At 44.2% G+C, this 27,686-nt stretch overlaps 1 protein-coding gene across 1 annotated transcript in view; it reads left to right on the forward strand.

Annotated features, from left to right (window-relative positions):
* Positions 1–27,686, forward strand: part of DMD (dystrophin) — a 2,615,032-nt gene that overhangs the window by 1,063,249 nt on the left and 1,524,097 nt on the right. Inside the window, exons 18-19 of the mRNA XM_030202363.1 lie at positions 5,049–5,172; positions 14,511–14,598. Coding sequence (XP_030058223.1) covers positions 5,049–5,172; positions 14,511–14,598 — 212 coding nt within the window. The remainder of the gene's footprint in view (positions 1–5,048; positions 5,173–14,510; positions 14,599–27,686) is intronic.

Genomic DNA, 27,686 nt, shown 5'->3' on the forward strand with positions numbered 1-27,686 from the left:
AAACCCACTGTACCAACATATAGGTGCCCCTTTCACCCATTAGGGCTATTGTAGTAGTGTAGGATTGAGGGTGGTGGGCTTTGGAGGGCTCAGCAGACAATATAAGGGAGAGATCTCCTGGGATATCTGGGGGACTAGTCTGCTGAAATGCTGCCCCTTCGACATCCCAATGGCTTGATTTTCCACGTTTTCACTTGTACGTTTTTTTTTTTTTGGGGGGGGGGAGTTCAAAAATGACCTGAAAATATAAATACACAAAACCTTGCAACAAACAGTATTTAAAAAACCCCAAAACATAGATGTTTTGAAGATGTTCATGTTTTCTATTCAGAGTTGGTCAGCGCAAAATATCCAAAGTCCAACTTAGATGCCATATTGAAAATGGCCCTATACGTTTTCTTCCCTCAGCAGGTTATCAATAGAAATCAAACAAAATAAAACATGGAAAAGAAAATAAGATGACACCTTTTTTATTGGACATAACTTAATACATTTCTTGATTAGCTTTCGAAGGTTGCCCTTCTTCCTCAGATCGGAAATAAGCAAATGTGCTAGCTGACAGTGTATATAAGTGAAAACATTCAAGCATTACTATGACAGTAAAATAGATACCATTGGAGATTCTACATGGAATGTTGCTGCTATTGGAGATTCTACATGGAATGTTGCTATTCCACTAGCAACATTCCATGTAGAAGGCTGCGCAGGCTTCTGTTTCTGTGAGTCTGACAGGATGTCAGACTCACAGAAGCAGAAGCCTGCGCAGCCACATTGGTGCTCTGCAAGGGCTGACTTCTACATGGAATGTTGCGCTAGTGGAGATTCTACATGGAATGTTGCTACTATTGGAGATTCTACATGGAATGTTGCTATTCCACTAGCAACATTCCATGTAGAAGGCTGCGCAGGCTTCTGTTTCTGTGAGTCTGACATCCTGCACGTACGTGCAGGACGTCAGACTCACAGAAGCAGAAGCCTGCGCGGCCACATTGGTGATCTACAAGGGCCGACTTCTACATGGAATGTTGCTAGTGGAATAGCAACATTCCATGTAGAATCTATAGAAATCAAACAAAATAAAACATGGAAAAGAAAATAAGATGATACCTTTTTTATTGGACATAACTTAATACATTTCTTGATTAGCTTTCGAAGATTGCCCTTCTTCCTCAGATCGGAAATAAGCAAATGAGGCAGCAGATATGAGAGAAACATCAAAGCATTACTTTGACTGTCTGACAGAGTGGGAGGGTGCTTTGGAGGCTATGTTTTTGGTGTTTGCTAGTATGTTCCATAGACAGATGTAACTCTCTTATAAGGCCATCTGTAGGTGAAGAGACTCCTGGGTCCAGGCTCTGCCCACCAATCCTGTCCTGAAGGACAGGGTTAGGTAAAGTCCTGTTTTAGTGGAAAAGGGAACATGGAGTATTTCACAGGCACTGTGCTCCACCTAGTGGCCAAAACTCAGTCCTGTAGCTCTTTCCTTCAGTCCTTTAAAGATGAAAGTATTATATTATCATTGCCATCTTACAGGCATTTAAGTGACTAAACATTTTTATTTATTTTTTTATCTGTTACATTTGTACCTCACATTTTCCCACCTATTTGCAGTCTCAATGTGGCTTACATAGTACCGTGAGGCGTTAGCCACCTCCGGTGATGAAACAAATACAAAGTGATGTTATTGTCGAAAGAGGTTCATGTGTTACAGACACATTAGGAAATCGTAGAGAAGAATTATATAGTGTTCTTTACGAGCTTTGGTTTCGTTGTGTTGCTGGGTTCAGGCACTTAAGTTGGGTCAGTAGGGTATGCCTTTTCGAACAGGTTGGTCTTTAGTGATATCCGGAAGTTAGGTGGTTGTACGTTGCTTTTATGGCTTTTGGTAGCGTGTTCCACTACATTAGTGTGACGATGTGCTTTCGGTGAGTGAATGTAGCAGTTTGACACATTCTGTGTTTTTACACAGTGAATTATGGTTTGGGGGTTAATTTTCAGCCTATTATCTCCTCTTTCAAAACTGACCGGGCTCAGTGATTAAGTATCACTAATGAAGAGGTGGAGGTTGGGGGGGGGGGGTGGGAATTTTATTTTTAGGGAGGAAGATTGCAAGGCAATGGCTGGAGAAGCTTTGTTTTGTTGAAAAGCAGGATGATTGTGGGTGGGGATTCTGGGAGGGGGTGATGGGATGGTCTTTCTTGCTTTGGGAGAGGGGTACAGCACAGGCCCAGTAGGAGGTGTTTGATTTGAGATCAGGGAATGGTTGATGGGAGGGAAAATAGCTCTGGTTCAGAGGGGGAAGGGAGCACTTTGATTTCAAATCAGGTTTAGGAAGTAAGAGGACAAGCAAATGCCTTGCCACCCTCCAAATTTCCACCCTGTGCAGCCGCAATGCTCACTCAGGACTTGGTATGGTATGGGGGGAGGGGGCAGTGTAATTGCAAGTACTTTTCACAGGAAAATCACACATACTGGCTAGATCTACCAAATGTACTGTGTTAGCATGTGTAGTGGAGGAGTAGCCTAGTGGTTAGTGCAGTGGACTTTGATCCTGGGGAACTGAGTTCCATTACCACTACAGCTCCTTGTGACTCTGGGCAAGTCACTTAACCCTCCATTGCCCCTGGTACAAAATAAGTACCTGAATAGATGTAAACCACTTTGAATGTAGTTGCAAACATCTCAGAAAGGCGGTATATCAAGTCCCATTTCCCTTTCCCTTATGACATCACAGTATCAGAAATGAGCCAAGTATCAGGCAATCAAGCCATTGTGACATCACTGATGAGGTTGGCTCTTATTGGTGGAATGAGTGGAGGAGTAGCCTAGTGGTTAGTGCAGTGGACTTTGATCCTGGGGTACTGTATTGGGCAATCAAGCCATTATGACATCACTGATGAGGTTGGCTCTTATTGGTGGAATGAGTGGAGGAGTAGCCCTAGTGGTTAGTGCAGTGGACCTTGATCCTGGGGAACCGAGTTTGATTCCCACTGCAGCTCCTTGTGACTCTGGGCAAGTCACTTAACCCTCCATTGCCCCTGGTACAAAATAAGTACTTGAATATATGTAAACCGCTTTGAATATAGTTGCAAAAACCTCAGAAAGGTGGTATATCAAGTCCCAATTACCCACCCCCCATTTCCCTTAATGTGTTATTCATAAATAGGGACCTGTGGTAAATATCAATAGCACCTTTCAGTGAAACTAGCCTACTGTGTTTTGAAAATCCTAAATTCCACATTGTTCCCTCTCGCAGTCTACCCCTGCTCTGGCAACCCCTTCATGCAAATACCAGTAAAAATATATGTGTCATGAAGCAGAACAGCTAGTTTTTAACATCAGGTGTGTTGGCAAATTGTCATAAAGCCCTTTTTCAGGGCTTTTGAACATTTTTGCATTACTTTTTATTTTCAGTCCTAGCCAAACATTCTGCCATTGAATGCCAGAAAGATCTTGGATAGCAGGGTTTCATCCATCCCAGCAAGCCATACTGCTCCATGACGAGGATCCACATGTGTGTGGGCTGCCAAAGTCTTTTGCTGAATGATAGTCGGAGGATGTGGTAACAGCAGTTAGCGTATCTGGGTTTAAAAAAGGTTTGGACAAATTCCTGGAGGAAAAGTCCATAGTCTGCTTGCCCTGAGATTTGCAGTATGGAATGTTGCTACTCTGAGATTCTGCATGGAATGTTGTCACTCTTTAGGATTCCAGAATCTTGCTATTCTTTGGTGTTCTATATGGAAAGTTGCCACAATTTGGGTTTCTGCCAGGTATTTGTGACCTGGCCTGGCCACTGTTTGGAAAACAGGATACTGGGCTAGATGGACCATTGTTCTGACCCAGTATGGCTACCCTTATGTTCTTATGTTATAGCTGTTCTGCTCATAGCCATCCCTCGATTGTTTCCCTCAGCCTACAGTGCCTGGTCTTCCTGAGGGCTGGGAGAATGTTCACTGCAGCCCCCTAGCTTGGTCAGCTGATGGAGAGGGAGGGGTGGATGCCAGGACAGTGAACCACTCATCCTTTAGGGAGGTGAACTCTGTGTCTTATGGCACACTAGTAAAAGAGGCTCGTTTCTGGACCAAATGAAACGGGTGCTAGCAAGGTTTTCCTCTCCAACACCCCCCCCTTCTCCCTCCCTCCCTACGTACCTACCGACCCCTTGGTCGTTCCGACGCCATTGCTCCACGCACCGTACGCCATTGCTCCGCCCTCGGTGTGTGACGGCATTGCTCCGCCCTCGACATCATCACGTTTGACGCGAGGGCGGGGCCCGGCGACTTGGCGATTTCGGTGGCTTCACCACCACGAACCCTTCGAACCTGTGTTGAAGGAAGTGACGTCAGTGGCTTGGCTTCACTGACGTCAGTGACTTCAGAACGTTGAGGGTGAGTTTTATTATATAGGATGTCTACAAGCACACACTGGTGAAACAGGCATAGCAGATAGACAGTGTTAACTCGTGCTTATAGAGAGAGAATGATTGTGCATTAATAAGGGAGCAAAGCCAGCTTTCTCACTCCTTATGATAGGCAGAAAAATACCACCAGATGTTCAAAAGCAGGCACGAATTTGATTGAGAACTAAGCCCTTTACCTGGATGGATGATGAAGCAGAGAATGAGAGTGGGGAAAGATTATTTCTGGAGAAATCTGTACTGAGGGAAATAAACATCTGGATTTGAATTTGCGTTTTGTCCTGCCTGCTGTGTAAGGAGCCTAGTTCTGGCCGCTAACCTGAGTCAGATGGTTTCCAGCTGAAATCACATCTGTTAAGCCGGCAGATAGAAGAGGTGTGTTAATGTTTTCAGAAGTGGAAAGCATTGCAGAGTACTGAAAAGCCTTCAAGGTTTCTGTTGACAGTTTCACATGGTAACTACTGAAATGGGACCAAATGCCAGTCTGGTTTTCTTTTGATTGGTTTTGTATTTTTTTTAATGTTTATTTTTAATTGGTTCCTCTGCTTCTAACATTCATGACATTTTTCATTCATTCTCCAAAAAGATTGAACTAAAGCTGTAAGGTCTCTTTTCTGTCCTTATGTCGTAGGCTTGATGTTGACACAACAGAACTTCACAGCTGGATGACCCGGTCAGAAGCCATCTTGCAGAATCCGGAGTTTGGAGTATACCGGAAAGAAGGAAACATCTCGGACCTTGCAGATAAAGTCAATGTACGAAAATGTGTTTGTCCTCTTCAGCCTTTTCCAACCCTGTTCCTTCCACTGCCACCTATATGTGCCCCGAACATTGTTAAATTCCTTTACAGAGCTGGCCTCTAGTTACCCCCTCTGCGAAACTATTCCTGGCCTTAATCCAACATACTGGACCCCTCCTATGCAGAGGTTCAAAAGCAGTGCTTTTCTTCTAGGACTCAGATGCAGAGTCAACTTTGGGGGAAGGGAGGAATTGGGTAATTGCCCAGTGGCCCACTCTGCTCACAATATAATAATGTGGTAAGGATATATACATATATACTAGTAAAAAAGGCTTGTTTCTTAACGCAATGAAACGGGCGCTAGCAGGGCAATCTCCCACCCACCCTCCCAGTTCAAGGCCTCTCTCCTTCCCAGTTCAAGGCCTCCCTGCTGGCCTCCCTCCCAGTTCAAGGCCTCCCTCTCTGACCTCCCACCCACCCAGTTCATCAAGGCCCCCTCACGCCCCTCCAACCGAGTTCCAGACTCCACCCTCCCTCTGATTTCAACACCCCCCCTCTGCGTTACGGACCCCTGGACCCCCCTTCCGCGACCCAGTCGACCCCCCCTTCCCACCGAAAACCGTCCCCTGCCGCCGCCGTCGAGTACCTGTGCTGACGGGGGACCCCAACCCCCGGCAGCCGAAGTTCTGTTCTCGTCTGTGCTGGCGTTGCTTTCTGAATGATCTTCTGTTCAAGTTTCTGTGCGTGCTTCTGATGTCAGACGCACACACAGAAACTTGAACAGAAGTTCATTCAGGAAGCAACGCCGCGCAGCCACAGGACTTCGGCTGTCGGGGGTTGGGGTCCCCCTTCAGCACAGGTACTCGACGGCGGCGGCGGCGGGGGGACAGTTTTCGGCGGAAAGGGGGGGTCGACAGGGTCACGGAAGGGGGGTCCGTAACGCAGAGGGGGGCGGAGTCTGGAACTCGGTGTGAGGGGGCCTTGAACGGGATGGGAGGGAGGGAGTGACGAGTGTGTGTGGGGGGCGGAGTTGTTGTTGTTGTTCTGGTGGGGGGGTGTGCTTTGGTGATGCGCCAAGGGGGGGGGGGTTCTGTGTTGCCTTGCTCCCTGCCACTTGCTCTGAAGTGGCAGGGAGCGGCGCACTGACAGCTGATTCCCAGGCAGGGGGAGGAGTAGGGAAACACGCTCCGCGTGTTTCCCTACTCCTCCCCTTGCCTCGGAATCAGCTGTCAGTGACGTCACTGACGTCAGTGTGTTCTAAGCTGCCTAGCAGACCACCTCCGACGGATCCACGGTCTCAGGCAGGTTAGAACGTTGGAGGTGAGTATTATTATATAGGATATATGTTTGGGGAATTGCATTAATCTGCACTGTATAATGTTTAAGGAAATGTGCTCCGAACATTAGGACTAGATGGTTATTCATAGGTACAAACAAAGTTTATTTACAATACAGGTAATGCAATAATTTTAGAAGACATCTTAGGGATCTTAAATGAGGGAAATGTGCCACAAGATAAATATTGTTAGCAAGGCAGAAGTATTAATTATGCTGGATTAATATTAACTCACTTTGATTAAGGCTCAGATGTATTCTTTCTGCTGCTGGTTGGAGTGGTGAAGGAGGTCTTGTCTTTGTCACTGAATGGTGGATCCTTGCTGGAAAAGAAGTCTTTTTGCAGATTTGTTGGAAACGGAACCTGGAAAAGGTCTTATCTTATGTGTGTGTCTCCTGCAAGGCCCGGAGAGGTTCAGTGAAGGTCCAGAGAAAAAGAGGGGCGGAGAGTAATTTTTGTTGGGCCATAGGCTGAAGTCAGGTGGGGAGTGTTGATCCAATCAAAACTCAGGGATAGATGAAACTGGGTTCTTCCTGGTTTTTGAGATGGAGATACGGACATGTTGATTTAGCTTATCATATGTATCCTAAGGGTTCCTGGCTGAGCATGTGCTGTAGTACACACCCGAATGTACTTGACAAGATTAGGTAAGTCATTGTCTGGGAGTTTCAGGTAGATGGTCTATCTTTTATTAAATCCAGCCTCTTGGATTGCTATCAATATACCGACCCTGAATGGTAGTGATTAGCTTTCCAGTATCCACCTGCTTTTTTTTTACACTTGTTGACTATTTAATAGTCCAATTGTTCCAGGCTATCAGTGATCTTCAGGGGGGAGTGTGGAGCCAGGTCTGCTTTCTGATACTTTGCAAAACACTTTTGTATATCTGTTTCAGTTTTCCAGCAAAATCAATAACTCTGAAAATTCATCATATCATGGCACTTCAGCTAGCTCCAAAGGGAGAGAAGATGGGGATATAAGTGCTTGACAGGTGCACTATATACAGGTATTTATTTTGTACCTGTGACCATAGGAGCCAACTTTTCAAAATTATTGGGGGTGCTAAGCCCAGTGGAAATAACCCTTCCTTGGACACATACAAGGAATTTTCTCAATACTGGGGGTGCTCAAGCACCCACAGCACCCACAGAGTCGGCTCCTATGCCTGTGACAATGGAGGATTAGTGAGTTGCCCGGAGCTGCCTTGGGAATGGAACCCAGTTTCCCTAGCTCTCAGGCTCCACTCCAAAACTCAGTCATGGTGCAGTGTTACCCCTTCTCATTCTGGCAGAAACGTTTGGAAAACAACACCCTCCCCCTCCCCCTTACCTTTTCTTCCATCATCTTGATATGGGAAAAGCACACAAGGGAGGGGGAGGCTGAGAGGGACCCCCTGATGCTTTTCTTTTTCTCTCCTCTCCCATAGTGCTTTTCTCAAGTTCAGAAAATTTTCTCAGCATGACAACAATTCCACATGTGTTACCAAAGTAATAAGGGGTAACTCTTAAAAGCTGCTTATGTAACTACAAAGTATTTTCTTTTAAAATTGTCCAGGCTGTATGGGACTAAAAAAAACAAAAAATCACAAGTATGTCTATTTTAAGCCTATTTTACAAAGGCAGTGTCGGGGCACCTGTAGGATCCTTTTCTATAAAGGAAATTAGATTCCTCCTTCTCGTTATATATTACTGGCCAACAAGTGAAATATGCAACCAGGATTTAGGCGCAAGCATACATGTTAGCCAATATTCTGCTGTAAATGCTTGTGTTTAAAGACAGTGAAACCTCGGTTTTCGTTGACTTCGGATTTTGTCGTTTTCGGTTATCGTTGGTTTTTTTTTAGCGAACATTTTGTCTCGGTTTTCGTCGGTCACCTCGGAATTCGTCGGCGTGCCCACGCTGCTAATTTTGTGTTCTCCCATGGCGTTCTTCTGGGGCATTGTTTCTGGTTGTGGGATCACTGCCTGCTCTCAGATGATAAAAATTTATTCTATACATTAGTCTTTTTTATTCATTTAAAATAAAAATTTCTTATTGCCTCGGTTTTCGTCGATTATTTTCGGATGAATTATCGACAAAAACTGAGGTTTCACTGTATCAAAGATACGAATGGAATGTACAATATTCGGGTGGTCCTTTTACTTAGGTGCGCTGAAAAATGGCCTGCGGTAGTGTAGGCGCGGGTTTTGGGCACGCACAGAATCATTGTTCAGCGCGCCTGTAAAAAAGGAACGTGTGGGCAAAATGAAAATTGCCACGTGTCCATTTTGGGTCTGAGACCTTACTGCTAGCCATTGACCTAGCGGTAAAGTCTCACACGGTAACCGGGTGGTAATGACCTACGTGCGCCAAATGCAGCAAAGAATAAAATGAAATTACCGCAAGAGCCACGCAGTAGCCGTGTGGTAACTCCATTTTGGCGCACGTTGGGTACGCATAGTGAAAGGGCCCCTCAATAAGTTACTTGTGTAAGTGAAGTGGGCGTCTCGCCTATGTTCACCCATCTGTAGAGTACACAGTATCTGCCAGATTCTATATATCGTGCCTTAATTCCCACGTGGAAATTGAAGCGTATTCTATAACAATGCGCTTAACTTAATTGGTTAACTAGCTAATCAGCACTGTTAATTGGATGTTAACAAGCAATTATCAGCACTAATTGGCATTAATTGGATTTATTTATTTGTTGCATTTGTATCCCACATTTTCCCACCTATTTGCAGGTTCATTGTGGCTTACAATGTTCCATCATGGCATTCGCCATTCCAAAGTAAAAGATACAATTGATATTACATAAAGAGCATGGATGACATAATAGAATTAAGCAATCAGGTATAGAAAGAAAACATTCAGAATATCAGATAAGTGGTGATGCGTTGCAGTTCCTATTATGCATCATTGTGGTATGACTTGTTGAAGAGATAAGTCTTCAGTGATTTAAGAAAGTTGATTAGGTCGTAAATTGTTTTCAGGTCAAGTGGCAGTGCATTCCACAGCTGCGTGCTCATGTAGGAAAAGCTGGACGCATGTGTTAGTCTGTATTTTAGTCCTTTACAGCTGGGGAAGTGAAGATTTAGGAATTTGCGTGCTGATCTTTTAGCATTCATGGGTGGCAAGTCAATAAGGTCTAACATGTAGGCCGGGGCATTTCCGTGAATGATTTTATGAACCAGGGTGCAGACCTTGAACGCAATACATTCTTTAAATGGAAGCCAGTGTAGCTTTTCTCTTAGGGGTTTGGCACTTTCGTATTTTGTTTTTCCAAATATGAGTCTGGCTGCAGTGTTTTGGGCAGTTTGAAGTTTCTTGATGATTTGCTCTTTACAGCCAGCATAGAGTGCATTGCAGTAGTCTAGGTGACTCAGCACCATTGACTGTACCAGGTTGCGAAAATCGTCCCTTGGGAAGAAAGGTTTTACTCTTTTGAGTTTCCACATTGAATGGAACATCTTCCTAGTTGTATTCTTCACATGGCTTAAGTGTGAGATTTCGATCGATGGTAACTCCAATAACTCACTAAGCGTATTCTGTAACATAGTGCGTGTAAATTTTAAGTCGCATAGTTGAAAAGGGGGCGTGGTCATGGGCGGAGTGGGGCATTTCTAAAATCGATGCTTGTTGTTAAAGAATACACCCATTCTGCGCCTAATTTAGGCGTTGGCATTTACGCCAAGTAAAATGTAACATAGATGGCTGTGACTAAATGTGGTCGCGTGGAGAGGCGCTCAACATATATACCACGTGGAAATTTAAGCCTATTTATAAAACTTGGGTGTGGTTTACAGAATACACCTAGGTATATTTTAGGTGCCATATATAGTTACATTCAGTAAATGGCACCCAAATTTGGATGCTGAAAAAATGAGCACTGAGTGATATTCTATAAATGGTGCTTATACATATAGAATAACGCATAGAGGGGCATAATGGAACAGAAACGCCTATCTCCATGGGCGTTTATCTCCGAGAACGGGTCCGTGAAGGGGCGGGGCGGATCGTATTTTTTAAAAGAAAAAGACGCCCATGTTTTATTCGTCAAGGTGTGAGCTGGGCATTTTTGCTTTTCAGCGATAATGGAATATGAAATCGCCCAGCTCAAAAACGAATAAATCCAAGGCATTTGTTCGTGGGAGGGGCCAGGATTCATAGTGCACTGGTCCCCCTCACATGCCAGGACACCAACCGGGCACCCTAGGGGGCACTTTTACAAAAACCAAATAAAAGGTAAAAGAGCTCCCAGGTGCATAGCACCCTTCCCTTGTGTGTTGAGCCCCCCAAATCCCCCTCAAAACCCACTGCCCACAAGTCTACATCATTACTATAGCCCTAAGAGGTGAAGGGGGGCACCTACATGTGGGTACAGTGGGTTTGGGGGGGTTGGACGACTAGTAGCATTAAGCAGCACAATTGTAACAGGTAGGGGGGGGGATGGGCCTGGGTCCACCTGCCTGACGTCCACTGCACCCCCTAACAACTGCTCCAGGGACCTGCATACTGCTGCTTGGGAGGAGGGTATGACATTTGAGGGTGAAAGTAAAAAGTTGTGAAACATCATTTGTTGTGGTGGGAGGGGGTTAGTGACCACTGGGGGAGTCAGGGGAGGTCATCCCCGACTCCCTCTGGGGGTCATCTGGTCATTTAGGGCACTTTTGGGGGCCTTATTCGTCAAAAAACAGGGTCCAGGAAAAGTGTCCTAAATTCTAGCTCAAAACTGTTCCATTATCGGCGAAGGGCGCCCATCTCTGTTCGCCCGATAACCACGCCCCAGTTCCGCCTTCGACACGCCTTCGATACGCCCCCGTCAACTTTGTCCGCATCCGCGACGGAGTGCAGTTGAAAGCGTCCAAAGTTCGGCTTTCGATTATACCGCTTTATTTGTTTTTGTGAGAAGAACGCCCATCTCCCGATTTAGGTCGGAACTTGGGCGTTATTCTCGTTCGATTATAAGCTGGATAGTGTCTAGATCCACGCCCACATTTTTTGCATGAGGATTTATCTCAAGGAGGTGTGATAATAACAGGAGATGGCATGATGTCACAAGGTTGAAGCCAGTCTCCACCCACTCCACCCAAGGAGATTTTTTCTCCCCAATATGGTTGCCACCATATTGGTACACCCAAAACAATGAAATTCATAGGATAACAAGTTCCGTCTACTGGCTTCAGCCCACATAATGGGCCAGATAGGCTCATGCTGTCTCCTCCTCTTATTAAACCTCCTTGATTTATACTAACTGAATCCTGGTCTAAATCCTCACGCTTAAATTAGGCGCAGATCTTCTGAATTCTATAATAGTGTGTGCATCTTTAGTGAATGACCCTGACACGCCTGTGCCCTTCCCATAGCAATGCCTCCTTTTCAGTTGCACGCTGAAAGATTTGCGAGCGCATAAATCCAAATTGTTGCCAATTAGCGCCAAGAGTTGATTGTTAACATCCAGTTATTAGTGCTAATTGGCTCATTACTCAATTAAATTTTGTGAGTAGATTGGGCATGCGCAATTTTGAGCACCATCTATAGAATCAGGAGGTAGTACTTAGGCAGAACACATGTACATATAAACTTATTGTAAACATTGATGCATGTAATCATAGTAGGGTTACCATATTTTGTCCCCCAAAAAGGAGGACACATGCCCCACCCCCACTACACACCCCGCCATGCCCCCTTTCACATGCTCGCTCCGCCCCTGTCATATTTTCCCCTCCCCCCTGTCACACACTCTGTAACTCCCCCTCCCCATCACCCCCTCCCCTTACCTTACTACTGCCCTGGTGGTCTAGTGACCTCTTCGGGGCAGGAAAGAGCCCCCTCTTTCCTGCCTGGTGCGCTGCCCTGCATGCATCCTTCCTGTTCCTGATCTCGGCACCGATTCAAAATGGCTGCCGAGAGTTGTAGTCTCTCGAGGTCACTTCAACTCTTGGCGGCCATTTTGAATCAGCACCGAGATCAGGAACAGGAAGGATGCATGCAGGGCAGTGCTCCGGGCTGGAAAGAGGGGGCTCTTTCCTGCCTCGAAGGCAGAAGAGGTCACTAGACCACCAGGGCAGTAGTAAGTAAGGAGAGGGGAGGCTAGAATTTCTGCCCATTTGTCCGGATTTCTGGTAACCCTAAATCATAGTGAAAGATCATCTAGGTAGCTTGCAAGCAGTGATAGTCTCTTACCATGGGAGTCATCACCCTGTGGTAGTGAGATACTGCAGGTCGGTAATTCAAGATGTAGTAAAAGCTCGCCTTTTACTGGATCTTGGGAACTTCATATCCGCCTGAGAATATATATTTATATACGGGATTCTATGGCAGCGCCACTGAGAGAGAGAACCGGACCAGGGGCAGGGTCTCCGCCGCCATTGCCCCACTCCCAACTTGGGCTGCCGCCACACACCCTTACCTTCCTGTATCTTCTCTTCTGCTCCCGCAGTCTGTCGCTCTTGCTAGGCCTGTGTGCTGGGACCCGGATTATCGCTCCAGGTCCCGACACACAGAAGCAAGAGAAAGACAGACCCTGGTGCCAGGCCCCCCCCCCCCCCCTGGGAAGTTGGGCCCGAGGAATTTTGCCCCCCCCCCCACGCCTCACCTCTCGGTGGCCCTTTTCTAAGGAACCGCTTCTGGTCCAACGCAGTTCTGATTTCATGCTCCACTGCGTCAGGGATCAGTGTTCCATGTGACAATAGGGTTTTATTTATTTTTTTAAAAATTAGCCTTGCTTAAACTAAGTGGTGTACAATAAAAAAAGAAAAAAAACACATAGACCACCACAAAACAGTTAGCGCAACTGCTGTACTAATCTACTAGATAATTTTTTTTGTTACATTTGTACCCCGCGCTTTCCCACTCATGGCAGGCTCTTTCCCACTCATGGCAGGCTCAATGCGGCTTACATGGGGCAATGGAGGGTTAAGTGACTTGCCCAGAGTCACAAGGAGCTGCCTGAAGTGGGAATTGAACTCAGTTCCCCAGGACCAAAGTCCACCACCCTAACCACTAGGCCACTCCTCCACTGTTGCTACTATTTGACATTCTACATGGAATGTTGCTATTCCACTAGCAACATTCCATGTAGAAGTCGGCCCTTGCAGATCACCAATGTGGCCGCGCAGGCTTCTGCTTCTGTGAGTCTGACGTCCTGCACGTACTCACAGAAACAGAAGCCTGCGCAGCCTTCTACATGGAATGTTGCAATATTCCATGTAGAATCTCCAATAGTAGCAACATTCCATGTAGAATCTCCAATAGTATCTATTTTATTTTTGTTACATGGGGCAATGGAGGGTTAAGTGACTTGCCCAGAGTCACAAGGAGCTGCCTGTGCCTGAAGTGGGAATCCAACTCAGTTCCTCAGTTCCCCAGGACCAAAGTCCACCACCCTAACCACTAGGCCACTCCTCCACTCCTAATAAATAACCCAGTACATTTTCCCATTTACAGCAGTTTACACCCTCCCTATTCCCTTCTTTTGACATTCTCAAACAGCGAAACTCAAAACTGATACTGCGTTGGCTTCTTATTCCTAATTACTTTTTGATTCTGTCTCTATTTGCTCCCTCATGATAAAAGTGTAGGATTTGTTGAGTAGATCAGTGAAGCAAACTCCTACTGTAATTTTTAAACAGCTTAATGTGAAAACTGTACAAAGGTGTGAAGACTTTTCAAAGGCATGTTACCCTTCACACGTACACCGAGCTGTAAAACATGTCTCCTGAGACAATCTGATACCGTTCCCAGTTTTCCTCTTGAGTCAAATAGAGAACTGGGCTGTCTCTGTATTTACCTGCACATCTTCTACCCCCTTTGATGAACCATGTGCTGGTTTGGAAAGTGTGAGATCAAAGGCAGAGCAACTCTTGCGCTTTGATTTCTGGCATTTATTGCAGCCAATTGCCAGCAGGCCAAAAAAAAAAATCAACCTGAGAATTTGGATCTGAAAAGAATCCCTGGAAGATAAAGCATATGAGAGCTTTGAAAAGTATTTGTGAATTCTAAGTACTCAGATGCTTTCCTTTACTTTCATGCTGTAGGCTATAGACCGAGAGAAGCCGGAGAAGAACAGGAAACTACAGGATACCAGCAGAGCAGCCCAGGCCCTGGTTGACCAGATGACAAGTGGTAAGTGCGTATAGGAGCACGCTTACAGGGTGAGGCCAAAAAAAAGGTAACCCCCTAGAGTTTGTTGTTGTTTTCTCAGCAACCGCTTTGAATCTCAGCAAAGAAATTGTGCATACTTATTTAGTCATCACACATGGTGAGAATGTGGTGAAGGCGGTTAGCTTGGCAGAGTTTAAAAAGGGGTTAGACAGTTTCCTAAAGGACAAGTCCATAAACTACTACTAAATGGACTTGGGAAAAATCCACAATTCCGGGAATAACATGTATAGAATGTTTGTACGTTTGGGAAGCTCGCCAGGTGCCCTTGGCCTGGATTGGCCGCTGTTGTGGACAGGATGCTGGGCTCGATGGACCCTTGGTCTTTTCCCAGTGCGCCATTACTTATGTACTTATGTCCTCTACTTGGCTCACTTTTATTACATAGAGCAGTGATTTAACCTATTGTGATGTCATAGTGGCTCATTCCACCAATAAGAGCCAACCTCATTAGTGATGTCACAATGGCTTGATTGTATAGAATGTTTGTACGTTTGGGAAGCTCACCAGGTGCCCTTGGCCTGGATTGGCCGCTGTCGTGGACAGGATGCTGGGCTCGATGGACCCTTGGACTTTTCCCAGTGTGGCATTACTTATGTACTTATGTATTAAACAACATTTATTTATCTTAAACTGTGGTCATGTTGCTGACATTTTAGTGCTGCTACCTAGCGATTTTTGCACGTTAAAAATGTTGGCGCTATAAACATTTTGAAGCTAATGTGTAGTAAAATAATGTCAAACAATACGATTAACAACGTGTCAGAATTTCGCAGTCACTGTGAATGCTCAACGTGTCCACCCCCAGCTTTAACACAGGCCTTCAGTGATTTTGGGAAGTTCTTAACAGCCTTGTCGCTCGGTCCCTGTGGCAGGCTAGCCCAGATCATCTGCAGCGCTTCCTTGAGTTTGGCGATTGTTTGCGGCTTTGGGTCGAGCTTGTGATAGGCTTCCAATATTATTCCCCAGACAAAAGCCTACGTCACTGTGACATCATTAACAGTAAGCTGGTACCCTGTTTTATTTTTTCCAAAAATTGGTAGTTTTAAAATGCAGACATTTTTGAATGTGCAAAAAAGTCCCAAGGTGGTCGTTCTAAAAAGTCTATTCTCGCCCCATGTTTATAGATAATCTTGTTCCACAACATATAAATTCAGATAGTAACAACAAATAAAAAAATTTCACATTGAAATTCCAAGCAGTTATTGAGAAAACAGTGAAACCCTCTAGGAGATTCCTTTTTGGTGCCTCACCCTGTATACAATCATCTGATAGCATTGTAACATAGTAGATGACGGCAGATCAAGACCTATACAGTCCATCCAGCCTGGCCAACAAGATAAACTCATTGTATGAGCTACTTTATACCTGACCTTGATTTGTCCTTGCCATTTTCAGGGCACAGACTGTGGAAGTCTGCCCAGCACTACCTTTCCTTCCCAATTAACGCTGCTACCACCCAATCTCCGCTAAGCTTCTGTGGATCCATTCCTGCTGAACAGGATTCCTTTGTGTTTATCCCACGCATGTTTGAATTCCATTACCGTTTTCATCTCCACCACCTCCCGCGGGAGGGCATTCCACATATCCATCACCCTCTCCGTGAAAAAATACTTCCTGACATTACTCCTGAATCTGCCCCCCTTCAGCCTCAATTCATGTCCTCTAGTTCTACCGCCTTCGCATCTTTGGAAAAGGTTTGTTTGCGGATTACGGCTTTCAAATATTTGAACGTCTGTATCATGTCACCCCTGCTTCTCCTTTCCTCCAGGGTATACATGTTCAGGTCAGTAAGTCTCTCCTCATACGTCTTGTAACATAAATCCCGTACCATTTTTGTAATTTTCTTTGCACTACTTCAAATCTTTTCACAATCAGAAGCTTAGCCGAAATTGGGTGGCGGAGCAGGTGGGGGGAAGAGGGGTTGGTGGTTGGGAGGCGAGGATAGTGGAGGGCAGACTTATACGGTCTGTGCCAGAGCCGGTGATGGGAGGCGGGACTGGTGGTTGGGAGGCGGGGAATCCTGCTGGGCAGACTTATACGGTCTGTGCCCTGAAAAAGACAGGTATAAATCAAGGATGGACCATGCAGGTCTTTTTCTGCCGTCATCTAGTACATAAGTACATAAGTAGTGCCATACTGGGAAAGACCAAAGGTCCATCTAGCCCAGCATCCTGTCACCGACAGTGGCCAATCCAGGTCAAGGGCACCTGGCACGCTCCCCAAACGTAAAAACATTCCAGACAAGTTATACCTAAAAATGCGGAATTTTTCCAAGTCCATTTAATAGCGGTCTATGGACTTGTCCTTTAGGAATCTATCTAACCCCCTTTTAAACTCCGTCAAGCTAACCGCCCGTACCACGTTCTCCGGCAACGAATTCCAGAGTCTAATTACACGTTGGGTGAAGAAAAATTTTCTCCGATTCGTTTTAAATCTACTATGTTACTATGTTATAAATACTATACTGAATCAAACTACTGGTTCATCAAGTCCAAATAAGGCAGCTTGACCCCTAGTAGCAGTACCATGAGACTACCACTAGGGGTTCAGAGGCATCATTTTAAAGCTGGCAACCTACGGGGCAGTAACTCCCCCAGAGAAAACCGCAGTACATATTAAGGGGGAGAGTATCGGGGGAATGGAGTGGGAGCTTTACCCATCTGTACCTGTTTCAGGGAGGAGGGTAATTGGGAAAATTGGATATTGGGGGCCTCGTTTTAAGCAACAGTCCATTTAAGAGGCATCTCAGCAGTATCATGCCAAGCGTTAGTGGCCAAGCTCACAGCTGGCACTGTCTTTCAACAGGTTAAAGACAAGCTCTGTTATTCAGATTGCATAAAAATGAGGTATTTTGCATGGATTTGCATGTTTTGAATCCCATTATTTAACTGGTATTGCAATACAGAAACATGCATTAAAGGGAAAAAAACCCACCATTTATTACAAGTTATTTGTGATAACTTGTACTATTTCCATAACGCACTGGTAACTTTCCCTCAGGAGCTTAGTCAAGACCGGGAGGCGGGGCTGGTGGTTGGGAGGCGGGGATAGTGCTGGACAGACTTGTACGGTCTGTGCCTGTGCCAGAGCCGGTGGTTGGGAGGCAGGACTGGTGGTTGGGAGGTGAGGATAGTGCTGGGCAGACTTTTACGGTCTGTGCCAGAGCCGGTGGTTGGGAGGAGGGGCTGGTGGTTGGGAGGCGGGGATAGTGCTGGGCAGACTTATACGGTCTGTGCCCTGAAGAGCACAGGTACAAATCAAAGTAGGGTATACACAAAAAGCAGCAAATATTAAGAGACAAGATGGCGTCAAGAGCAGACGTCGGGTTTCTCAGCTCCTGAACGCCCATAAGTGTTTAGACGAAGGACTATTTTCCCCGATTTGAAATGGGGAAAAGAAAAGGAAAAACGGCGATAACTACCACCAAAGTGCCGCCGTCGACTCCTGTCCTTCGCCAGACAACATTGCGGGGTGTTTGGGCTGGAAGCCCTGGAGTGCAGATGTCCACTTCGATTAGTTCGGCGCTATCCGGCGCCGAACGCAGCACTGAGGGAGCGACGCTTAGCCCCCCGTCTCTCACTACACCTCCGCAACCCGGAAGCGATTTTTTAGTTACGGGAGATCAGCATATCGAGGCCTTGGAGCTGCCTAGAGCCTCAGTACTGGTGAAAGGTGGTCCCATGACTACTTCAACCCCGGGCAAGGAAACATTGCTGCAGGAACCCCATGTGGGAAGCGAGCAGACTGCCTTGGAGATCGGAACTGTGAGTACCGGAGGATTATTGAGACCAAGTGTAGTGACAATGGATTCGCTATGGGAAGCTATCCAGAGTGTGAACAGCACATTGCTTTTGATTAACGTTTCCTTTAATAAAGAAATAACTGAATTAAAAAATATGAATCAGATACAGAACGCTCAGATTCAGGAGCAGAGTACTAAAGATTTGAAAACTCAAGAAGAAATTACTAAATTAAACCATGTGACCGAAGCGTTGATCAAAGAACGGGAAGTTTATGAAAGGAAGATAGAATACTTGGAAAACAATATCCGTAGAAACAACTTAAGATTTCTTAACTTCCCGAAATCGCCTTTGATCAATCCTCTGGATATGCTTAAAAAATATTTTAAGGAAGTTCTGAAAGTTCCAGAAGAGGCTTATCCTCCTATAACACGGACACAATATATAACCGGAATATTCAGTGGGCTTCCAGATAAGAAACAACTACCTACATCTCAAGATTTAAACTTGACTGAATTTTTGGAGTCCTCTCTGGAACTGATTACGGAACGAACGACATTACTGGTCACTTTTGCTCTTGAGTGTGACCGCAACAGTATCTTAAAGTCTTACTTCAGACACATTCATGAAACTTTTTTGGGACAAAAAATTCAAGTGTTTCCGGATTTAGCGCGAACTACTCAAAAGAAAAGGAAGGAATTTCTAACTTATAAATCTAGAGTTGTGAATTTGGGTGGTTCCTTTAATTTAAAATTTCCTTGTCGTTGTTGTATTTCTTTCCAATCGGTTAATTATCTTTTTTTTAGTCCTAAAAAACTACTTGAATTTATTGAATCAAAAGAAAAGGCTGTATCACCAATAGAGATAGGCCCATAGTTAAAGAGAGTGCTGTAAAATTGGCTGTGGACATTTTGCTTTCTCGTCTGCTAAACTTTAAATATTTCCTAAAATATTTCTTAGTTCTTGACTCAATTTATTGTGGACAAAATGAAAAACTTTTTTCCTTCATTGTTATTAGAGGTATTTTGTAATGCCGTATTATATTGCTGATATTTCAATACATTTATGTTGTTATTAATATAAATGAAACTAATAAATAAAGAAATTAAAAAAAAAAAAAAAAAAAAGCAGCAAATATGAGTTATCTTGTTGGGCAGACTGGATGGACCGTGCAGGTCTTTTTCTGCCGTCATCTACTATGTTACTATTTTACTTTCATAGATTTAGAGTTCAGTTAAATGTTTTCAGATTTCAGGTACGTATCTGCAGATATTTCAGATCTCCCATTCCACCACGTACTTCATATAAAAGTAAGAGCCAATGATAGCTTCTAGTTGAACTGATCCATAGAAATTTGGCCATTGCCACATTTGATTTATCCAGTATTGTCTGTCCATACAAAGTACTATCATTTCCTTTGCCTAAGAGATCCCATGTGCACATCCCGTGCTATCTTGAATTCAGATAAAGTCGTCTTTTCCGCTACCTCCTTTTCCAAAATGGTGATGGATGCTTGGAACGACCTCCTGGCAAAGATGGTGGAAACCAAGACGGTCACAAACCACTCCTACTGCAAGCCTCCCTGGAGCCACCTTCCACCAGATCAGCCCCTAAAAATGTCCCAAAATGGGCCAGGAGTGTCCTGGACCCCCTAGAAGGGTCTCAAAATTAGACCAAAAAAAATTTGAACTGGCCTCAGACCTCCTCCGGAACCCCAAAAGGATCCAGAAATGCCTCAGACTGCCTCTGCAGCCCCGAAAAACCACAAGCAGCTCCACACAACAGGTAAAAACACTTTTATTTTATTTTTAACCCTATTACACCTGCTTATGGCATCTTCCAGAAAAGCTGGTAGATCAGCAGTATTTTTAAAATTCCTGGTAGAGTTATAAGTCACTTTCATGTGTTCTGGATAAAATAGACCATATTGAGCTCTAATAGTCTGAACTTCAGATGCTTATCAAGAAACATTTTGACCTGTGTTCAGCTGATATGGAAAGAAAAAGATAGTTATATTCTTGTATTAATATTAATTGTCTTGTAATGCTTCTTAATTTGTTATGTAAGCTGCATTGAACCTGAGCTTTCTTGGGAAAATGCGGAGTAGAAATATCATAATCTATATAAATAAAATCCCCCCTCAGACGTTCTGAAGCTCAGTCCATCTGTCCTGAACTCCTGTCCAAGGTTGCCAGGTGGAAAATTTTTTTCCCACCCAAAACAGCCTAAATCCAGCCCAAAACCCGCCCAAACTCAAACCCCGCCCCCGACACCCCCACCCCCGCGTCATCACCCCCGCCCCCCGCCGTCATCAACCCCGCCCCTGCCGTCATCGGCCCCGCCTCCCCCGTCATCGGCCCCGCCCAGAACGTCATCGGCCCCGTCTCCCACGTCATCGGCCCCGCCTCCCCCGTCATCGGCCCTGCCCAGAACGTCATCGGCCCCGCCCAAAACGTCACTAACCCCGCCCCCCGCGGCCGAAAAAACCGCCAAAAAAAACCGCCCAACAACCAAAAAAGAAGCCCAAAAAACCGCAACCCACAGCGGGCAAAAATTTCCCGCGGCGGGTCGCGGAAAACCTGGCAACACTGCTCCTGTTCTCCTGGTAGGCTAGGCTATTCAGACTACTCACCCTCAGTGTCAGCCACGCCCATCTGGGCCGTAGGCCACGCCCCTTCTGCACATAAAAAGCACCCTCAACATTCTAAAGCACACTCTGAGGCTTCAACAGTTCGTATGTTCAAAGCTCTGTAACCATTTTAAGCACACTACATCTCTGCCCCGCCCTGACCTATCAGAGAAGGGAGGAGTGTCACAGCTGCACCGCTCTGACCTATCAAAGGGAACTAAAACAGGAAAAGGGAGGAGCGTCACACCGAATGACGGACCTATCAGAGGGAAGTCAAATAGAAGAAAGGAGGAGCGTCAGAGGCCAACTGACCTATCAAAGGGAACTGAAACAGGAAAAGGGAGGAGCGTCACACCGAATGATGGACCTATCAGAGGGAAGTCAAATAGAAGAAGGGAGGAGCGTCAGAGGCCAAGGGGACGGCCGTATCTACGTCTCATAGGTTTCCTTGCTTTCTTTTCAGTGTATTGCAGCTGCAGCCACTTAGGTAAGTCTAGCAAGCCTGTCAGCTACTGAATACAGAAAGCAAAAGATAGCATGTGGGAACTTGCTCCATTTTGTTCTGTGGAATGCAGTGATTATTATACAAATGGTCTTGCTTTCATTATTTTGGTAGGGGCTGCCTTCATGACTGTCCACAGTCCCCCCAGTCCTGACACCTGACAGGGGGGACAGGGAAGGACACTCACTGTCTCACATACGCACTCGCACACACTCATTCTCACATACACACACACTCTCTCACAGACACACTCACACCCACTCTCTGTCACACACACACACACTTGCACATTCTCACTCTCACACAGTCACTCTCACAGACACGCTCTCAAACATACACACTCCGCGCAAAACCTTGCTAGCGCCCGTTTCATTTCAGCCAGAAACGGGCCTTTTTTACTAGTAAATAAATAAAATTTCAAGAAAGACTAGGACAAGCACCTAGGATCTCTAAGGGAGAAGAAGTGATAGTAGACAGTATGGACGGACAGACTGGATAGGTCATATGGACTTTATCTGCCTTCATTTTCAAGCTAGTCAGTATTCAAAACGATTTAACCAGTTTAAAATGAGTGCTTTAGTTTACTTTACAGTCTTTCTTATATTCTGCAATACCTTACAGTTTTATTCGGATTACATTCATAAGATAACCAGCAATCTCTGGTGAATAACAATCAAACATTAAAACTAAGAATAACAAAATGATTAAAAATTCCAGATACATATATTTAAAACTTCCTTCAAAATATAACAACTAAATAGTCAAAACATATTTTTAAAATTAGTTTTTTAAAATTTTCCTGAACAGAGAATAGCTTTGTATATAGGTCTCACACTTAGAGGAACCTTGTTCCAAATAGAAGGTGCCTGATCCATAAAATTAGCAGAAAATCTAGCTCTGTATTTCAGACCTTTTAGGACTTGGAAAGAGAAGTATTAAAGGATCTTGAGAGTGATATTTACTAGCGTGTAGCTGAATCAGATCGCTCAAGTAAGAAAGAGATGAAGATCTTAAAAGCTGCTACACAAACCTTAAAATGAATCCACGCCTCAATAGGCAGCCAATGGAAACTTTATCAACAGAGGAGTCATGCTCTCATATCCGTGGGCTGAAAAAAATCAGACGAGCTGAACGGTTTGGATTTTCTTAACCCTAGAACGCATATTGGGGGCCTTTTAGGCCCCCATGCTTACATTTTTGCTATTATCTGCAAAATTACTTTAGTTAGAATTTTGAAACTCAAGGTATTACTCAAGTATGTCATTGTTGATAATATCCAGTTGTTCATATAATTTTTTTTCATAGGCATTATGGTGTAACAATGCTTGTTTGGTGAAAACTACATCTGTACGAATTGGGGGCCTTTTAGGCCCCCGCTGTTTTTATCATGTTCTCAGAAGTGTTTGTGTCTCAAGTTACTTTATTTGTACTCAGTAATGCTGGTGGAGGGGCCAGGGTGTGGATAATAACATGTGAGGATGTCATGTGATTTTTGGAGGGAGTGATAAGGCCATGACATCACCTCAGGTCCTCTGAACACTGAGGACAGTATACACTGTGAGCTAATTGCTGAAGGACCTGTGATAAGATAAGCTGTTGAGAGGAAATCTGTTTCATTTTCTAACATCTAGTCAGCAATGGCACAGTCTTCCTCCAAGTGTCTGACTGACCAAAAGATTGAAGCGATTATGTTTCAAAGCGATGATGAAAGTGAACTATCTTTGTCTGATGAAGAATATCTGCCACCAGCTAATCAAACATCCTCATCCAGTGATTCTTCTGATGATGAAGAAGTGAATCTAGTGGATCCTCAAGAAATGATAAGTAGAACATCCAAAACGAATGTTTTTTGGGACAGTAATCCTACATTAGTCGGACGTACTCCAATACACAATATTGTGAGACAGGCTCAAGGAGCTGTGGGAAGTCCCAGTTACTTTACCCCTAAAGATGTATTCTGTACTTATTTTTCTGACAATATTGCAGAAGAGGTCCTATTATGTTCAAACCTAGAAGGAAGACGTATCGCTTCAGCAAAAAATAAGTCCTGGAAAAATATCTCAAAAGAAGAACTTTATGCATATATTGGACTTTTCCTGCTGGCAGGGAGTCAAAACTCGTATGATGTCCCAATACGAGAATTATTTCTGGACCCACTTTCTGATCCACACTATAAGGCGACAATGTCAGTGGGCAGATATGAGGAAATTAGAAGGATCATTCGCTTTGATGATAAGCGAACTCGTGCAGCGAGGTTTGAAACAGACAAATTAGCCCCTATCAGTTATATCTGGAACATATTTATCAAAAATTGCACAAAACTTTACAATCCTAGTACTAATGTTACTGTAGATGAGCAACTTGTACCGTTCAGAGGACGCTGCAAATTCATACAATACATGCCCAGCAAGCCAGCCAAGTACGGTATAAAAATCTTCTGGATGTGTGATTCTGCAAATTATTATGGCATAAATGGCGTAATCTACTGTGGCAAAGAGGTTGGTGCACCAGTACAGAAGGATCTGGGGTCTGAAATAGTCAAAACTCTTGCTGTTCCAATATTCAATTCAGGTAGAAACATCACCATGGACAATTATTTCACCAATGTTGAACTAGGCAATTCTCTGCTTGCAAAAGCTATTACACTTGTTGGTACTATAAAGCAAAACAGACGAGAAATTCCAGCAGCACTCAAACACAATCGTCAGCGAGCACTTTATGAGAGTGTCTTTGGATTCAATAACAAAGCGACTTTGGTATCTTACAAGGCAAAGAAGGAGAAATCTGTAATTTTACTCAGTACCATGCATCACGATTGCAGTGTTGACAGCAATAACCAAAAATTGAAACCAGAAATCATCCTGCATTACAATGCAACAAAAGGAGGTGTAGATAAAATGGATGAGATGGTGGGAGAATATTCGTGTAAGAGGCAAACAAAACGATGGCCTGTAGTACTATTTTCAAATATGCTTGATGTAGCAGCCCTAAATTCATTCATTATTTATACAGAAACTCATCCTGAATTTCATGCACAGAGGAAGGACAGGAGACGCTTATTCTTGAAGGACCTTTGTCATGAACTTGTAATACCTCACATGATAGAGCGAAGCGACTTGAAATGCTTGCCAAAGAAAACTAAAGAAGCAATGAAACGGTGTGGCGTACAGTTTCAGATTACTCCAGAGCCAGGAGAAAGAAAACGAAAGCGTTGTTTCATGTGTCCAAGAAACATAGAGAGGAAAACTGAGCGATATTGTTCCACTTGTAAGGAAACTGTTTGCAAAGAACACTCTTCTGAAAAAATAACATGTCAGAATTGTTTGGAAGACTAATATAATAGAAAAGAAAGTTAGAATAAAAATGTAGCTGCAGCTAGTTTGCTATAGATTTCTATGCATTTTTGTGTGTTTTCATGTCTTTGCGTGAAATTTGGGAAAAAAAAGATTTTTTGGTGTTTTCTGTGAAAAATTATAATTAAAATGTTGTCCACTATTCATATTTTATTGAGCAATTTTGAAATAAACTTGTGAAAGTTATTTAAGTGTGTTTTTCTACATTATGTGCATGGGGGCCTAAAAGGCCCCCATGACGTTAATATGTATATTTTTAATGTCATGCATTCTAGGGTTAATGTAAGTTTTCTGATATCCTGCATATATGATGTTACTACGGCCCAACAATGATAGAAGCAGACAACCGTATGAAATTCAGGTGTACAGCGCTGCGTACGTCTAGTAGCGCTATAGAAACGATGAGTAGTAGTAAAAGTGGAAGTCCAAAAACATACAGATTCATCCAAGTTTTCTTAGAAAGTAGGACCAATTTTTTAAAATTAGTAAATTAATTTGGGAACCAAGCGTTAGAAGCATGTTATAGTAACCCCCACGATCTTAACGCTAGACTCGAAGCTAAATGTAAGATAACTCAGTTTTAAAATACTATCCTTCCCTATAATATTGCTCTGACCCAACTTGGTTTTATCGGCATTTAATTTTAGCTAATGAGTCAATATCCAATTTTAGTTTCTTCTACTTAGGAGTATATAGGTAGTACAGTTGTGTTATCTCTGCATAACTATAAATTTTGAAGCCCTTATTCTCTAATAATTCCCATTGGAGACATTAGAACATTAGACAGTAGAGGGGACAGGGGAGAACCACGAGGAACACCCCCATCCGAGAGAGAGAGCCCTGAAATTTCAATTTAGAAACCCTTTAAGCCAAGATAACACATTTCTTTCAATACCAAAACCATTCATTCAGTGCGTTTTATCTAGCAAAAAAGGTGTCGGTACTCAAATGCCAGGCCACCCTTCAGGGGTGGTGGGATCACTGAGGAACCCACCCCACAATAGCCAGGCCCCCTGCAACCAGTCACAGAATCTATGACAAGGCAGAATTGGTGTGTAGAGCCTGAGCTCTTTCATTAAAACTTGGAGTCTAAGGGTCAATTTTAGCGGACAATGGAAAAGGTGCCAGTACTCAGTACCCCCAAGTACCCCCACAAAAAAAAGCACTGATTATATTTAACAACAATGTTGGGTGTTATTAAGAAGGGTATGGAGTCCAGGTGTGCGGATGTTATAATGCCGTTGTATCGCTCCATGGTGCGACCGCACCTGGAGTATTGTGTTCAGTACTGGTCTCCGTATCTCAAAAAAGATATAGTAGAATTGGAAAAGGTACAGCGAAGGGCGACGAAAATGATAGTGGGGATGGGACGACTTTCCTATGAAGAGAGGCTGAGAAGGCTAGGGCTTTTCAGCTTGGAGAAGAGACGGCTGAGGGGAGATATGATAGAAGTGTATAAAATAATGAGTGGAATGGATCGGGTGGATGTGAAGCGACTGTTCACGCTATCCAAAAATACTAGGACTAGAGGGCATGAGTTGAAGCTACAGTGTGGTAAATTTAAAACGAATCGGAGAAAATTTTTCTTCACCCAACGTGTAATTAGACTCTGGAATTCATTGCCGGAGAACGTGGTACGGGCGGTTAGCTTGACGGAGTTTAAAAAGGGGTTAGATAGATTCCTAAAGGACAAGTCCATAGACCGCTATTAAATGGACTGGAAAAATTCCTCATTTTTAGGTATAACTTGTCTGGAATGTTTTTACGTTTGGGGAGCGTGCCAGGTGCCCTTGACCTGGATTGGCCACTGTCGGTGACAGGATGCTGGGCTAGATGGACCTTTGGTCTTTCCCAGTATGGCACTACTTATGTACTTATGTACCGATGATCTACCAAATCGAAGGCACTTGTGAGGTCAAACTTTAAATATCAGCTTTGTGACCCCCCTTCCTATAAGGTTCCTTTCTTCTGCCGGTAATGCGCCTAAGACGTTCGGTTCTGTAGTTAACTCAGAAACCTGATTGGGAGTCAGGCGGTAATCAGGCAGTGTCGCGTGCTGCCTGGTTATCGCAGGGTTAACGAGGGAGTCCTTGCTACCACCTCAATGGATGGTGGTAAGGGATTCCCCCCCCCCCCCCCCCCCCGAAATGGCTAAGCGACAAGTGCTTTACTTTGCCGCCTGGCCATTTCCTGTAGGAAGACGAGACTTCCCTTTTCTCGGCTGCGGTAAATGGGGGCCCCTGTGTGCGTTTAAAGCATATGCCAGCGCCTGCCCTCTTTTGCCACAGCTTGGTGAAAGGGGCTTATATGGTCCGTCTTTGCTTATAGCCTTCACTATCAATTAAAATGTTCGATTTTGTATTGTGTTGACATTGTAAGTACTTTATATTGTTATTTGAATATTTTTACTGCTGTAATTCTCTATTGCTCATGTTTGATTTATTCTTACTGTACACCACCTAGAGTGAAATCCTTCAAAAAGGAGGCATATAAATCCTAATAAAATAAAAAAATGCAGTAAATTGAACTTATTCAGATAATCAGTTAAGTAATTGCTCTCTAGACCTTCCATGATTTTAATGTGAACCAAGGAATGGATGTGACCGGACAATAATTAGTGATATTTATGACAGTTAGCTGACCAGTTAAATTGCTTGGTTGGGTCTTCTGCTAATTTTCAGTGGAACTTAACCGGTTAGTGTCATTGAAAACGACCGGTCAGCACCCAACACAAAACCGGCTATTTCAAGGGTGTTCCGGGCAGGAGCGTAGCCAGACTTTGGCGGGAAGGGGGTCCAGAGCCTGAGGTGAGGGGGCACATTTTA

Source organism: Microcaecilia unicolor, chromosome 4, assembly GCF_901765095.1.
Source record: "Microcaecilia unicolor chromosome 4, aMicUni1.1, whole genome shotgun sequence".
NCBI lineage: Eukaryota > Metazoa > Chordata > Amphibia > Gymnophiona > Siphonopidae > Microcaecilia > Microcaecilia unicolor.